Raw genomic sequence first — 14,639 nt, 5'->3', positions numbered from 1 at the left:
GGGTAATTTCCCTATTTGAGGGATATTTTGCATCAAAAATTATTAAAAGGGAAAAAAGGGAGACTTCATATAAATAAGGGATTTTCTTTTGACGCAGTTATTGTTGCATAATTGATCAAAATTCAAGAATATTCGACATGATGTGGAGTGAAATGGTATATAATTGTTAAAAAGTATAAGGACAATTTCGAAAATTTTCTTACCTTAACCAACTCAAGCGCTGAGTAAGAAAGAATCTTTTCAGTTGTAACTGGTGTTTCATGTAAAAAGCGGAACAAATTATCTGATGAAACGTTAAATAGCACATGAATGTGCTTCAATTTTAAAGTCACCAAAAAATTCTTTTAGGCCCTTAGTGAGTGAGCAAAAAAATGAAAGGGAAAAAATGAATGAGTGAGAAAAATGTAGAAAAAGGGGTTTTTTCTTAACAGCGGTCGGCCCTCGACAGGCAACGGCAAACCTCCGAGTGTATTCCTGCCATGAAAAACAGCTTCTCATAAAAATACACTCGCCATTCGGAGTCGGCGTAAAACTGTAGGTCCCTCCCCTTTGTGTGACATCAAGGGGACCGCCACAAATTGGAGGAAAAGCACATATGTGTAAGCGCCAAACTATTATTATTATTTTATATGAATTTTACTTCTTTACTACTGAAACATGTATATGTTTAAATTTGTTGGGAATTTTGTGGGATAAATTTTCAAGATGTGGGTAATTGAGGGATTTTTTCCCCATTTCCGTGGGATATTTAACAGAGAATGTCTGGCATCACTGTACGAGCGTTGCATTGTATGGAAAGTGGTGCGATACTTTAAGGCGCCTAGTTGCGAAGTTAGAAGACTTGGTTGCCTGAAGCCACGGAATTTCAGAACTGAGTAAGAAAATTTTCTTGCAATATTATGCACACATAACTGCGTCAGGATCTAGATTTACACTGATATACATACGTATGTAAAAGAAAACATTAAATCGTTTTTTATAAGTGGGGATGTTTTTTAGAAGTAAATATTTAACTAAACGAGCAAAAACATTGGGCGAATAGAAACAAAAAAAATTTAAAACAGTTTCATAAAACATTTATTTAATTTAATGACGTGGTTTCCTTTATGAGGTATTCTTTTCTGTATATGTATATGTGCATATAAGATGCGAATGCAGCTAAAATTCTTTGAAGGTAATATTGAGGTAATCCTTAAAATTAGTATACGTACATACATTTCCATGGTGAAATTATAAGCAGGTGGAGTAATAAAAAAGCTGTCTCGCTTTATTTTCCTAACAGGCGGCCATTTTATACAAATTTTTAAAGGCAAATTTTCAAATAAGATAGGGTCAAATCTTTCATCTCACTCTTTTTACTACACCTGGTATAATTTCACCATGATGAGGTTCAATTGATGCTAATTTGTAGCAAACATAGCACGCGAATCTCATAGGGTTAATTTGTTTGTTTACAGTTTTTTGACATTATAACTAGCTACAAGAGAGTTCGAGCTAGTTGTCACTTCTACCTTGTTAAATATGCCTTGGTTTACCTTTAAATATTTGTGTAATGGGTTTCACCAGCAATTTGAATTGAAAATGATTTTTTATTTTCAGCCAATTTCCATATAAAATTACAAATATTAAAATCATTTTTCACTTGAACTGCTTTCGTGAAATTGGCTTTAAACGTTATTTTCTTAGCGTTAAAGCGCATTACCAGCGTTAACTTGGAAGGTTTAAAAAAAAAATAGTCGAATGTTTTCCCAACATTGACTCTAAGGATGTCTACAGCTGGATAACAAACACGTTTTCATGTGACCCGAAAAGTAAACCTACTGGGATGACAAATTAGGCTTTTGAAAATTTTGTGGACATCAATGACGACAGCACTTTGAATATTAAATACTACGAAGGGAGTCAAGATAGTTCTGGATGCAAGTGTATGCAAGTGTATGCAGAAAACACTGCTGTTGGCAAGATTGCATTAAAAATACTAGTGACTTTTACTTTCAAACTTCTATGTGAGACTGCATTTTCAACAAATGCTTACATAAACAAATAATTTTTAAGCAAAAAACAAAACCGACTTCAATTCCCATATACAAATTTAAGATTATCGGTTATCTATCCATGATTCAATGATCGGATTTAAACTAAATTAGAATGAGACCGCCTCTGAGGTAACACCTTTCCTCTATAAAACGAATTATAGTAATCGGTTAACGTGGTCCAAAGTTATGCGGTAACATACATACAAAAAATAAATATTAATAAAAAGATATTCCGACAAATTGATAACCTTCTCCTTTTTGTGAAGTCAGCGTCAAATGATTTCAGGGTAAAATTGTCAAAGCTTCCAAAAAGTTTAAAGGAAATAATGAAATCATCAAAACAATTTCAGTCCTCACAAGTAAGCTAAAGGAGTATAAAGTTTGCATTGTGTTTTCTTGTTTTGGTAGACATTTGAAGAGTAGGGAGGCCGCGAAATTTTTTTAGCACAACAAGGGTGCCGCGGTGAATAAAGTTTGGGAACCCCTGCTGTAGAGAACATAGAGAACCAATGTATGTATGCATGTATGCACATTAGGGTGGTCCTTAAATATATTAAGTACATTATAACATCAGATTTCCTAAACGTCACCCCCACATCGATGCTAATATAGTCAAAGATATCACACAAAAATTTTGGTCCCGATCGGAGACGGTTTAGGCGTGTCGCACAGGGGTCAAAGTTCAGATCCCTCTATGGAGACTCAAAAAATTAAAATTAATATTTTTTTCATCTAATACCCGAAATCGATACTACTAACGTCGAAGATGTCACATATAAATTTTGGTGCCGATTTGAGTAGGGTAAGATGAAAAAAAAAAAATTAATTTAAATTTTTTGAGTCTCCATAGGGGAATCTGAACTTTGACCCCTGTGCAACACGCCTTAACCGACTCCAATCGGGACCAAAATTTATACGTGATATCTGCGCCTACAGTAGTATCGATTTTGGGTATTAGATGAAAAAAAAAAATTAATTTAAATTTTTTGAGTCTCCATAGAGGAATCTGAACTTTTACCCCTGTGCGACACGCCTTAACCGTCTCCAATCGGGACTAAAATTTATATGTGATATCTTTGACCGTTGTATTAGCGACTGAGGGGGTGAGACTTAAAATTTAGTTTTAAGGGCCACAATAATGTACATATATTCCACAGACCTTCTTCTCTTCGCCCATCCGTCAACGCCAGGCACTCAACATGATAATTCAAATAGGAAGTAACAGTATTGAAATTCAAAACTAATTCGAGAATGAATTAAATAGAATTATAATCTGAAATGGCATGGCGAATGTCAAACCCTGACGAGATGACATGATTAAGATTGGGCGCGTTCATAAGTCGTAGCTGTTGGGTAACCGTTGGCTGTTTGTCTTAGAAACGGACAGTTGAGTAGTTACGCTCAGCCCAACAGTTGGCAACTTTCCGTCATTTTTTCCAGCGGAAAATTTTTACGCCGCTTATATTAAATTTAACGCCGCTTTGTTAGGTGGCAGTTGCAAACAAATTTTTTATATTTTGTATTACTGACGTGATAAAGTAACTAAAATATTTTTTAATAATACTACGTTTCTAAAAATATGTTTTTAAGATGTTTGCTATATAATTTTACACTGTTTAATTCATTGTAACATTGAACGATTTTTTCAACACGGCGGCCGCTCAGCGTCGAATTCTAAATAGTATCGGCGCAACGATCTGTATTTGTGGCAATTTCTGTTCATTTGGCAGCACATTCATCAAGCCGTTTCTAAGACGTAATTGTTGGGTTCAACAGTTGCCAGCAGTATCGTAGCAGATGAGCTAAACAGCTACATACGTCTTATGAACGCGACCATTAGTAGTTTCATGGCTCTTTGGAATCTACCTTATGGGCAGTAGCGCCGGCGTTTCAAGTTGAAGTTGACCACGCCGCCGCCGCAAAGCTTGTCGGCGTAAACCTCTAATACATATGTACATATGATTTGGTACACGATTGAGAGAATACAAAGGTTGCGCCGATCTCGGACCGCTATTCCTCTCTTAACGAATTTAACAGAATCGTTGTTTGCATGACGTCACACTGGTCCAACTTGTTTACGTTTTCCTTGCAATATTTTTTCTTCTTCCATTATTGCTCACGTTTTGGCATTTCTCTCTCGCAATTGCACCAGTGTGACGTCACACAAAAGTTATTCTTAAAAATCCTCTCTGATCGGCGCAATCTTGTGTTCTATCATTCTTGGATGTGGTAGAACCGTTCACAGATCATATGTATGTATGTATGTATGTCTTCCTTATATAATTAAGAAGAGCTAAGAAATCGTTTTTTTTTGTGTTTTCTGACACATGAACAATTTTGAATTAATGCACTTCTGAAGAAAGTTTGCGATATATACATACTAGTGCGATTTATAAAACGTCGCAAAGTGGCATTCTTGGCGAAATGGCAATGTTACGAACAAAGTTGTATGAACAACCTATTGCATCTACGGATTGCAAATGGAAATTTAAAAAAAATTACGTGCGTTAGAGAAAACGAAAAGTCTTTACAATTACATATATTTCGAAGCAACCTTGACTGATATACTTTTTCTTGAAGTATTTGAAGACAATAAAAAAACATGTGTTTCTCGACTTTGAATTTGCCAGCTCAAATACTATGGCAATGGGCACGTTCAGAAGGCGCAACAGCTCAGTAACTGTTGCGATTGCACCTTCTGAACGCGTTGCTTTGCACTTCTGATCAACTGAACAGTTGCGTGTTAGATGATCGTAATATTTTTATGATCATTTGAGACAACATGTTTTGTGTTTTGAATTTGACAGCTAATGTATCAAGCCGTTCAGAAGGCGCATTATGATCACTGATTTTTGTAGCAACGGTTGCGCTCAACTTCTGCGCCTTCTAAACCTCCCCAATGTCGCAATTTTGTCGCAAGAAAGTTTCCATAAAAAATTAATCAGCTGTGTCGCAAGGTGGCAAATTTTTCGACAAATGTGACATTTGCAACAACTTTGCGACGTTTCATGAATCCCACTACTATTTATGTATGCAGGTGCACATGTTTAAAAACAGTGATACGTTAATACGTAGTCTAACTTAATTATTTTTCTTTGATTTATTTACAGACTTCAAACTGTTCGACAACGGCCTCAAGTTGGATATATCCAGCTACTCCCATATGAATATTCGTATGAGCACAAAAGGCAAGCGCCCTTTGCGGAGCTTGACCCCGAGCGATAAAATTCATGCCATTCAACGAATACATGACGGGGAATCTAAAGCTTCCGTAGCTCGTGACATTGGAGTCCCTGAATCCACTTTACGTGGTTGGTGCAAAAATGAAGATAAGCTACGTTTTATGTCTCGCCAAACTGACAAGTTGACTGCCGATTCACTTACTGAAAAATTGGGAGCTTCGGGGGCAATGTTAGGAGGGCCACCTGAAAAACGTCAAAAGATGGACAGCGGCTCTGTACCATTCAATTATTCAACTAAAATAAAATACGATGAAGTTGTATACAAAAGATCTCCACTTAATGGCATCGAGTATTGTTCAACCAAAAGTTTGTCAGAACTAGGCTTCAATGGTCTCCCCTCCGACTATATGGCTTTTAGCGGTGCTGTTAAAAACAAAGTGTATGGTGCTGATATATCACGCCAAGGAGATCCAGCTATTGCTGCCATAAGCCCGCTTACTAGTCTATCTCATCTCTCAGGATTATCTGGCTTGGCACAATCCCCTCTTGCAATAAGTTTTAATGAACTTACATCGAATTTGAATTTGTTGGCGCAATTAAATCCTGGACTAGCAGCAATGTCCGGGCTAAACGGATTGGCAGCCACAGCGAGCACATTGCGTAATGTGAAAACAAAACTACAGCCACAACAAAGTCCTCGTAGTGAAAGCGGAGAACGACAACAGGGATTGTCTGTTAAAAATTGGGCTAAACAGAAATCCCCAACCCCTAATTCCTCAGAAAATGTCAATTATGGGCTGAACTTATGTTCAAATGATAACAACGAGAATAAAATGAAATCAATAGTGCCATCTGTTGGAAATAGTGTACCATCAATAACTAGTCTATCTGATGATCCTTTACTTTATTGGTTAAAATCTCAACAGGCAATGTTGGGTTTAGGTAATGTCTACCCACCACCGACAGTTCCACCAGTTGGAGCATCCAGCCCCCCAATGCGTTCTTCAACACCTCAGCAATCTGCAAAACTCCATATCAACGTGCCATTGAATGCTTCCGCGGCAGTGACTTCATCTTCAACACCCTCAGCTAGTTTAGACGACAAAAATACTGCATGGTATAACTGGTGTAAAGCTCTAGGAGCTAGCCTTAACTCTCTAGCACCAGCTACGCCCGCCGTAATTCATGGAGGATCCATGCTGAAGCAGTCACCACCATCATCTAATGTGAATATTTCGACTAACATCGAAACATCATCCGCATCAAATGATTCCACCCAAAAAACACATCTGGAAAATATTTTGTTCAATCAGCTAACCAAGAATATTGATAGTTCTCCCATTGAAAGCACAACCTCGGTTGATAATAATCATTCTAATGATATTAAACATGTAGACTCATTAACGAATCCCGAAGATCTATCCGCCAAAACGATAACAACTCCTTTTGGGCCAAGTTCTCCCATTCATTTACGACCAGTTGCAAATACATCGCCCCACCCAAATACAGAAGAAAGCCTAGTCCGAACTCCAGCACACAGCCCGTATGAGCAATCTAATGTTAATCATCCCAGCTCCCCTTTTTACAATGAAGGGGAGGAAGATGGGGTTACAAATATGGCGGATTGCAAAGACGTTCTGGATAACTTATTATACAAAATCAATAATAACCCTTCGGTGGCTTCGCTTAGTAAAGCGACAACCCCGACAAGTGAAGGCCCCGACAGAGATGGCTGCTACAGTGAGTCTAATGACACCTATATCAGTGACCATAATCAGAACAGCAGCGAGGACAATACCAACAATAATCACTCAAACAAGACAGATGAAGAAGAACGATTTAAAGTTTTGGAGTTCAAGGTGACCGAATACAAAGATTCTGAAGCCATAAAACATGGTGAAAAGTTCCTTAAATGGTTAGAAAACTGTAGCGATCCCCGCATTACAGCAACACATTTAATGCAGTTGAGAGTTCTTATATCAGCTTTAAAATCTAATTTCGATACCAAAGTAGAAAACTCTGTAGAGGACGTCAGAAAAGGATTTTCCGAATGCTGTAACGAATATGCCGTGAATGCTCTGGAAGACAACAATAGAATAAATAAAATACGTCGTCGCAAATAGGAACAACCCAAATCTGCTACAGTGGAGTCTAAAGAATGAACCCGTAGGCAAAAATTGTACACAATATAAAACAAATATTCATAAGAAAAAAGTAAAGAAATCTACATTTATAAGTAAATTAGTTAAAATAGTGGAAAACTGTCAATGATTCTTCGTTGAAGAGGTCAGTTTTCTTACATGTCAACGTGAATGAAATGTATCAAAATAATCAAGAAGCTTATAAAATGACTTGAAAACTTCACGACGATGAGAAAAAATCAATTTAAATAAATTTTATGTTGTAACGCCAATAGTAAATCAGCAAACTAACTTATTAACTTAAAACTATTAATTAATTCTTATTGATTTAGTCCTATTATATTTATTCCTATTATTATTCATACTTTGTACATAATACAAGAATGATAGAATACAAGATTGCGCCAATCGAGCTGAGAGAAACTGGCCGTGACGTCAAAATATACTAGAATGAGAGAGCAAGACGAACTCGACAAGAAAAAGAAGAAGCATCGAACAAAAGGCAGTATTGCCAAGTTTTGAATTTGAAAAAGCACCAAATTTTTATTGGTGTATTTTATGGACCTTATATGAATACATAATTTTATTGTAAGGATGCCGATTCAAATTAATAAAAAGCAATGTTTCTTGCACAACGGTCGATTTCTTCTGTACATATCGCGGGCTTATATTCACTACCCTTTATCTGCAATTTGCACAAGATTCAGCTTCTGATATAAAAATCCACCTAAGAAGTAAGTGTCATCGATACTGTTAATGCTAACCTTATAAGTAGCTTGTTGGTAGAATTTACTATTGAATTTCAAAGGTAAAGTAAACATCAGTTATGACCAGGGCCGAAAAGTTTAAGCTTTTGTTTGGAATTGCTTATTTTGCTTATTTGGGGTTTCCAATGTTAGTTTTAACGATCATGCTTATTTTACTTATTTCAATGTATAAAGCTAAGTACCGACCTTTTAGGTAAACAGTCAAGATTTAAATTGCTATTATTTCGTGTGTGTGTGTGAATAGTAGTGTTCAAGGCGTTTTGACATCTGATACTTTGCAGCTTGCTGTCTCTCTTTTTCCTTACGAAATAATGGAACAGATTTGGTTTTTATTAACCAGTAACTTCAATTGCATTTCTGCTTGTATAAAAAATTTAAAACCAATGGTTCGTCTGTACGGGAAGGCATTGGTTTTATTGAAGAGATTGAAAATAATTTACCTCAAATGGAGAATATCGAATGTTTAAAAAAATAAAACGACGAGGGCAGATCTTTATTATTTGAGAATATACACAACACTTGTGTGTCCATTGTAATTCCTTGAAATAAACACAAAACAATAAACTGTACTTAAATTTTGTTATTTTGCGAGCATATTTGCAAGAATATTTACCAATGTTTTCTAAGTGCTTAAAATGGATTTTTTCTTGCTTATTTTCTTCGGCCCTGGTTATGAAAGTAAAGTCCCATATTGGTTTCAACATCAGAAACTAGTTTTTATGAAAACTGCAGATAGAGGGTATTTAATAAGAGCCCTCGATATGTTCATACATGGCACATTAAAAGGGTAGGGACGCTTTTGACGTCTTCTCTGAATTTAGTTTTTTGCGCTCTTATTTTGATTGGAGTGCTACATAGCTACTAACTTATTTTAGTAGGTATTAAAAACAAATAAATATATTGGAATAAGAAATCTACTCCATTTTAAAACAATGTACATTAAAAAAACATATGTATGGTATGTACGTACATTTTTAAAGGCAAAAGAAAATGTTTTTGTAATGTATGTACGTTCGTACATACCCTTTTAGAACAGAAGTAAAAGACTTAACAGTTAATCGATCCTTGGAACAAAAATGTACCTTATGAATTTTCCTCTACCCTTTGCTTTTTTGTCAGGGAGGATTTAATACCACTCAGGATCGGCCACAAGGGGAGACTTTTGGTGGTTTAAACCCTCCCCTCCCTGTGGAGGGAAATATGCATAAAAGTTGTCCATCATTTAGTTTACAATAATAATGGTAAAAAATATTTTAAGATCTCAAATATTTAAGATCTCTTTTCAGAGATAGTAGTCGAGGTTTAATTTAAGCCAGGAAGGTTCTATCACCTTTTGTTTTTTGCTATAGCTTCCAAAATATTGCCAAAAACCGCGACTTCTTGATACTTTGATCTCGTTTTTTTCAAAATCTGGAGCTGATGCTTACTGATTCGTAATAAACATTAAAAAAATCTATCAAAAACAGATTTAACATTTGCCGTATAAATGTTTTTTTTTTTTTTGTTGGGATGTGTTATCCATTAAAAAATTAGCCAAAATTCAGATTTCCGTTTTATCTACAAAAATTTTTCTTTATGTTGTCTATAACACCCTTCCCACCCCGAGTTTTGCACTAAATCTGTCCTACAAAGCAAGACTCCCCCCAGAAAGGTTCATTTGGTCCAGGCAAGCATGGGCGTAGCCAGGTAGGGGCAAGGGGGCGGGCCCGGCCCCCCTAACTTCCAAATTTTTGCCTATATATTGAAATATATTACCACGAAATGCTTGCTTGATAATTTTGGCCCCCCTAACTTTAAAGGTTTTTCCTATATATGTACTGTATAACAAATTATACTCCCAACGCTAACAAAATAATTAGTGAATTCATTTAAAAGGTGGATATGTGGATCATCCGGTTCTGTATCAAGTTATTCTCTCTAACTTCAAAGCACTTCCATTTAAAAAGGGTAAAAACCTGGCTGCAGTCGACAATGAGCAAAAATGGATTGAACGGAAACTATAAATATATTTATAGTTCAATTGTTTATTACTTTATCTTTATGTTTGTGTCTTTTCTAAGCGTACAATCTGAGATTATGGATAAAAATATAGACCTGTCGGGTGAACAGCCAAGACGTTTACTTCTTAAGTGTGACAAAAGAAAATCAAGTAATATATTTAGCGTAAATGAATATACCAGCATAAAAAATCTACATACTCGAAATGTTCAATACGTCCTCATATTTATACATACCTGTGTGTATAACTTAAGATAAGATATTTCGCTGCAAAGAAATGATTATAAATTGTTAGTTTACCTTACAAAATTGCGGAAGAATATTACAGAGTATGCGGAAAAAAGTTTATTTTTTACATTTTTTATTTTGAATAACGTCTGGTCCGGCTATTTGGTTTACTATACAGGTATGTAGGGCTATGAATTTAAAAAATACATCAACTAAAGTTGAGATATCCGCTTTTGACCACTATGTTTTGTACATTTCCCAGTACTGCAAAGCTTTTGACTGCCATTCAACACGCGGGAGTGGCCCGCGTGCGCTGAGTTTGGGTCCCGCCACGTTAGAACCCTGCCCAATGAAAAAAAAACACATGCCTCGGATGATACCCCCTTCTTCTGATGACGATCACGGCAAACATAGGAAGGAATATGATTTTAGGGTATGCACTTGGAACGTCCGAACCCTTAATCTGCCCGGCTGGTTGATGTCCTAGGGAAAATAAAGGCTGACATCACCGCGATCCACGAAATGCGATGGACGGGGCGAGGAAGGTAAGCGTTCACCCTAGTGGACGAAAGTTTAACCACAATCCGCATCAAAGCGAGATTCTTCAACATCTCATTCATATGTGCATCCAAGGCTCTCTTAGGTTAGAGCGTACATATAATCTGAGGGTGATCGACTTCGCCGGGGCCCGAAACTTGGCAGTATGTATTATTAGGTTCTAGCATAAAAATATCCTTCAAGCTACATGGGTGTCTTCAGATCGAAAAACGGGAAACCAAATCGAGCATGTCGCGATAGACGGAAGGCATGCTTCCAGTGTTTTAGATGTAAATACGTACACTCCGAGGGCCAACCATCGACTCGCTTTACTATATTGATGCATCCAATATACGACCCAACCTCGGATCAGCAAAAAGGGCCCCCAACAATGTAAGGAAAGTTCAACGTCGAAAAGCTGCAATCAGTACAGACGGCCAATGGATTCGGCGCTCGACCCTCACACATGCTGTGTGAGGAGTGTGAGAAAATGCTTGAAATGCTGGCCGACAGAAAAAACACCCGAAATTTTTAGTAGAGAGTTGAGCGACTTACGGAAGGTTTCAAGACTCTTGTAGGAACAACCATGGCGACCTAGTGACCGATGTCCACAACGTACTCAGATTATGGAGGGAACACTTTTCGACCCTTTTGAATGGCAGAAGCACTGAAAGAAGTGGAGAAGACGAACCCAAGGTCCCAGTCGATGACGATGGAGTCGATATCTCAACGCCTGACTATGACGAAAAGTGCCAAAGCTGCTTGAGCTGGCGGCCTGTCAGCTGAGCTATTTAATTACGATGGCAAGGAGGTAATAAGGTGCATGCCCGACGACTGGAATTCAATTGCGCTCTGCCCAATCCACAAGAAAGGCGACCCCGCCATGCGTGCCAACTACCGCGGGATCAGCCTTTTAAGCATAGGTTGCAAGGTCTTATCGAATGTATTTTCTACCATAGACCAGGTATTCACAATACGCCAAATCTTGGAAAAGACCCGCGAGAAAATGATCGGCACTCACCACCTATTTGTCGACTTTAAAGCCGCTTTCGACAGCACTAAAAGGAGTTTCCTATATCCCCTCAAAACTCATACGGCTTTGAGAAATGACGTTGAGCAATACCACCAGCTCTGCTCTGTGGCCATTCGCCACCAGACGGGGTTTCAGATAGGGCGCCTCTCTTTCATGTGACTTCTTTAATCTGATGTTGGAAAAGATAATAAGAGCTGCAGAACTGAACCGCTCAGGAACAACTTACTACAAGAGCGTATAATTGCTGGCTATGCCGATGACACTGACATCATCGGTAAGAAAAACCGCGACGCGTAGCCTGGCTTTTCCAAGTTGGGCAAGGAAGCAAAGCGAATGGGTCTGGTGCTAAAAGAGGACAAGACGAAGTATCCCTGTCATCAAAAAAACAATCAGCACATTCGCGCCTTGGCACCCACGTCACTTTTGGCCGTTATAATTTCGAGAAAGTAAAGAATTTCGTTTACTTGGGAACCAGCATTAACACCGATAATAATGTCAGCATGGAAATCCAACGCCGAATCGCTCTTGCCAACAAGTACTGCTTTACTGAATAGCCAATTCAGGAGCAAAGTCCTCTGTCGACGTACGAAAACCACACTATAAGTCACTCATCATGCCCGTGCTGGTATATGGCGAATTAAAATACAGCTGCTCAACTGGCTTGACCATGTCGTTCGAATGGACACCGATGCCCCACCTCTGAAAGTATTTTGGCTTCACTTGGCATTTCCAATTGGCGTCAGTTGGCCAAAATCTCTTTGGCGGTTACAGCGCCAAATAAGAAGAAGAAGAAGAGAATAGATCTATAACCTTATCAGTCACACAGTGTTATAATCCTGACGAAATCCTTGACGGTGGTACCGGGAGGGGAACGGTACATGACGGTAGGAAGTTTAGTTTGGGTTAAAGTCTCACACTGACGGGGTTAGGCTTTCGATGCTTCCTCCTCGTAAAATAAACATGCTCAGTAAAAAGTTACCAATTTAAATCGACGAATAGTTTTATACAGTTACAACAGTTAGTTACAACATATTTACCTCTATTGGTTACAATAATTTTAAGCTATAATAAACGATTCTTTAGTCAGTAAGTTATTGGTTTTGGAATTTTTTTTTTGTATGGGCCCCCCCTAAATTTCGTTCTGGCTACGCCCATGCTTATAAGTCAGTGGGAAATGTAAAATATTTTAATGGCACTTGATGGAGTTTTGTCCCCCGATGCCAAAAATAGCTACAGTATATTTAAACCTCCCCATCCTTTAAAGCTATTGCCGTTTTTATCTGAAAAAGCCGTGAGGCCCTTTGAAAAATTCAACATGGTGTCCCAAATATGGCATCTAAACTAACCGTAAATTAGATTTTGCTTTAAAAATTTTGTGCTACCGGAGACCCAACACTAAAAGGAAAAATTTCCCTACAACTTTCGCATTTGAATAGTCTACGCATTTTTATCAGAGTGTGTTGAAAATGGCGAAAACCGTGACAATGCAAACATTTTTCGCACTATTTGCTAATTATTGACAATAAAAATGATTTTTTATAAAGTTTGTCAATAAAAAATATGAGAAATTAAATTCTCTACAAATTTATATACAACTGTTTTTTACGAAAAATGCAAATCGCAAAAACCCAAAAAAAAAACCTTAAATCCAAGATAGCGGAATGTTCCGGTATGAAATTTGGGGGCGAGACTGTGGATCCATAATCTACGTGTCAAATATAAAAGTTCGCTACTACAAATATTTTTCTTCACACCAATTTGATCTATGTAAATGTACTTGGTTAAAACTTAACTTCTGAATACCTAGAAAATTTTAATTTTACGTGGATAAAACCTCAATAACTTTCAAAGTTGTGGAGGTTTAAAAATAGGTTACCCATATTTGACATCGGGGGCAAACGTACATCAAGTCCATTAAAATATACTAAATTTCCCACTGTCTTATAGGCAATTTCGACCATTTTGTGAAAAATTACATGAAAATGCTGAACTTTAGGGCCTTTCGAGGCACGTGTTTCCGTTGTCCGATTTTGAAAAATTTCTAGAAGAGTCTTCCTGTGTAGCTTAAAAAAAAATTTTCTCTATATAACGAAGTCGTAGGGTAATGTGTAGGCATGGGCAGAGAACGAGCACACAATGGGCTAGCTTTTCTCAATATTTTTTATCTATACCTCGGTGAATTGGACGTGCCTTTTCTTTGAGTTTTGCAAAATTATATCCCCAATTAAATACAATATGCTGAATACTCTAAACAAAACCAGTGTTGCCACAAATTTTTTTTATTTTTTACCAAAATCACCTAAAAAAGTTACCAAATTCAACAAAAAATTACCAATCTTATTTTATGTGCAGAACTGCACAAACATGCATACGTTATTTTGGCAGTTGGGGCTCGACATGTATGCTTGTACAGTTCTGCACATAAAATAAGTATGGTAATTTTTTGTAATATGTATACAGGGTGTCCCATAAGTAACGTGCCAAACTTTAGGGGAAGGTGGGTGGAGGGGGTGAGCTCCCTGATAAACAAAAAATGTTCAGGTAAAAGTGTCACCGTTTTTGAAATATTTACATTTTTTCGAATTAAAAAAAAATCGTGCCTTTTCATGTGTTTTCTTTAACTGCAACTACAAACCGGGCAATACTTAGTAAATTTTTTATGTAAAATACTTCCAGATAGTTGCCTCTCCATACTCAAATGCAATGTAGTTAAAATA

General features: G+C 37.2%; 1 protein-coding gene across 1 annotated transcript; it reads left to right on the top strand.

Annotated features, from left to right (window-relative positions):
• The first annotated feature begins 5,150 nt into the window (after positions 1-5,150).
• dan (protein distal antenna) lies at positions 5,151-7,794 on the top strand. The gene has a single exon (XM_017611441.1). The coding sequence runs from the start codon at positions 5,200-5,202 to the stop codon at positions 7,339-7,341; it is 2,142 nt and encodes a 713-aa protein (XP_017466930.1). The 5' UTR covers positions 5,151-5,199; the 3' UTR covers positions 7,342-7,794.
• The last annotated feature ends 6,845 nt before the right edge of the window (positions 7,795-14,639 follow it).

The sequence above is a fragment of the Rhagoletis zephyria genome, unplaced genomic scaffold (genome assembly GCF_001687245.7).
Source record: "Rhagoletis zephyria isolate East Lansing unplaced genomic scaffold, Rhagoletis_zephyria_1.1 Rzeph_scaffold_00405, whole genome shotgun sequence".
Taxonomy (NCBI): Eukaryota; Metazoa; Arthropoda; class Insecta; order Diptera; family Tephritidae; genus Rhagoletis; species Rhagoletis zephyria.
This window is presented reverse-complemented; position numbering and strand designations above follow the sequence as displayed.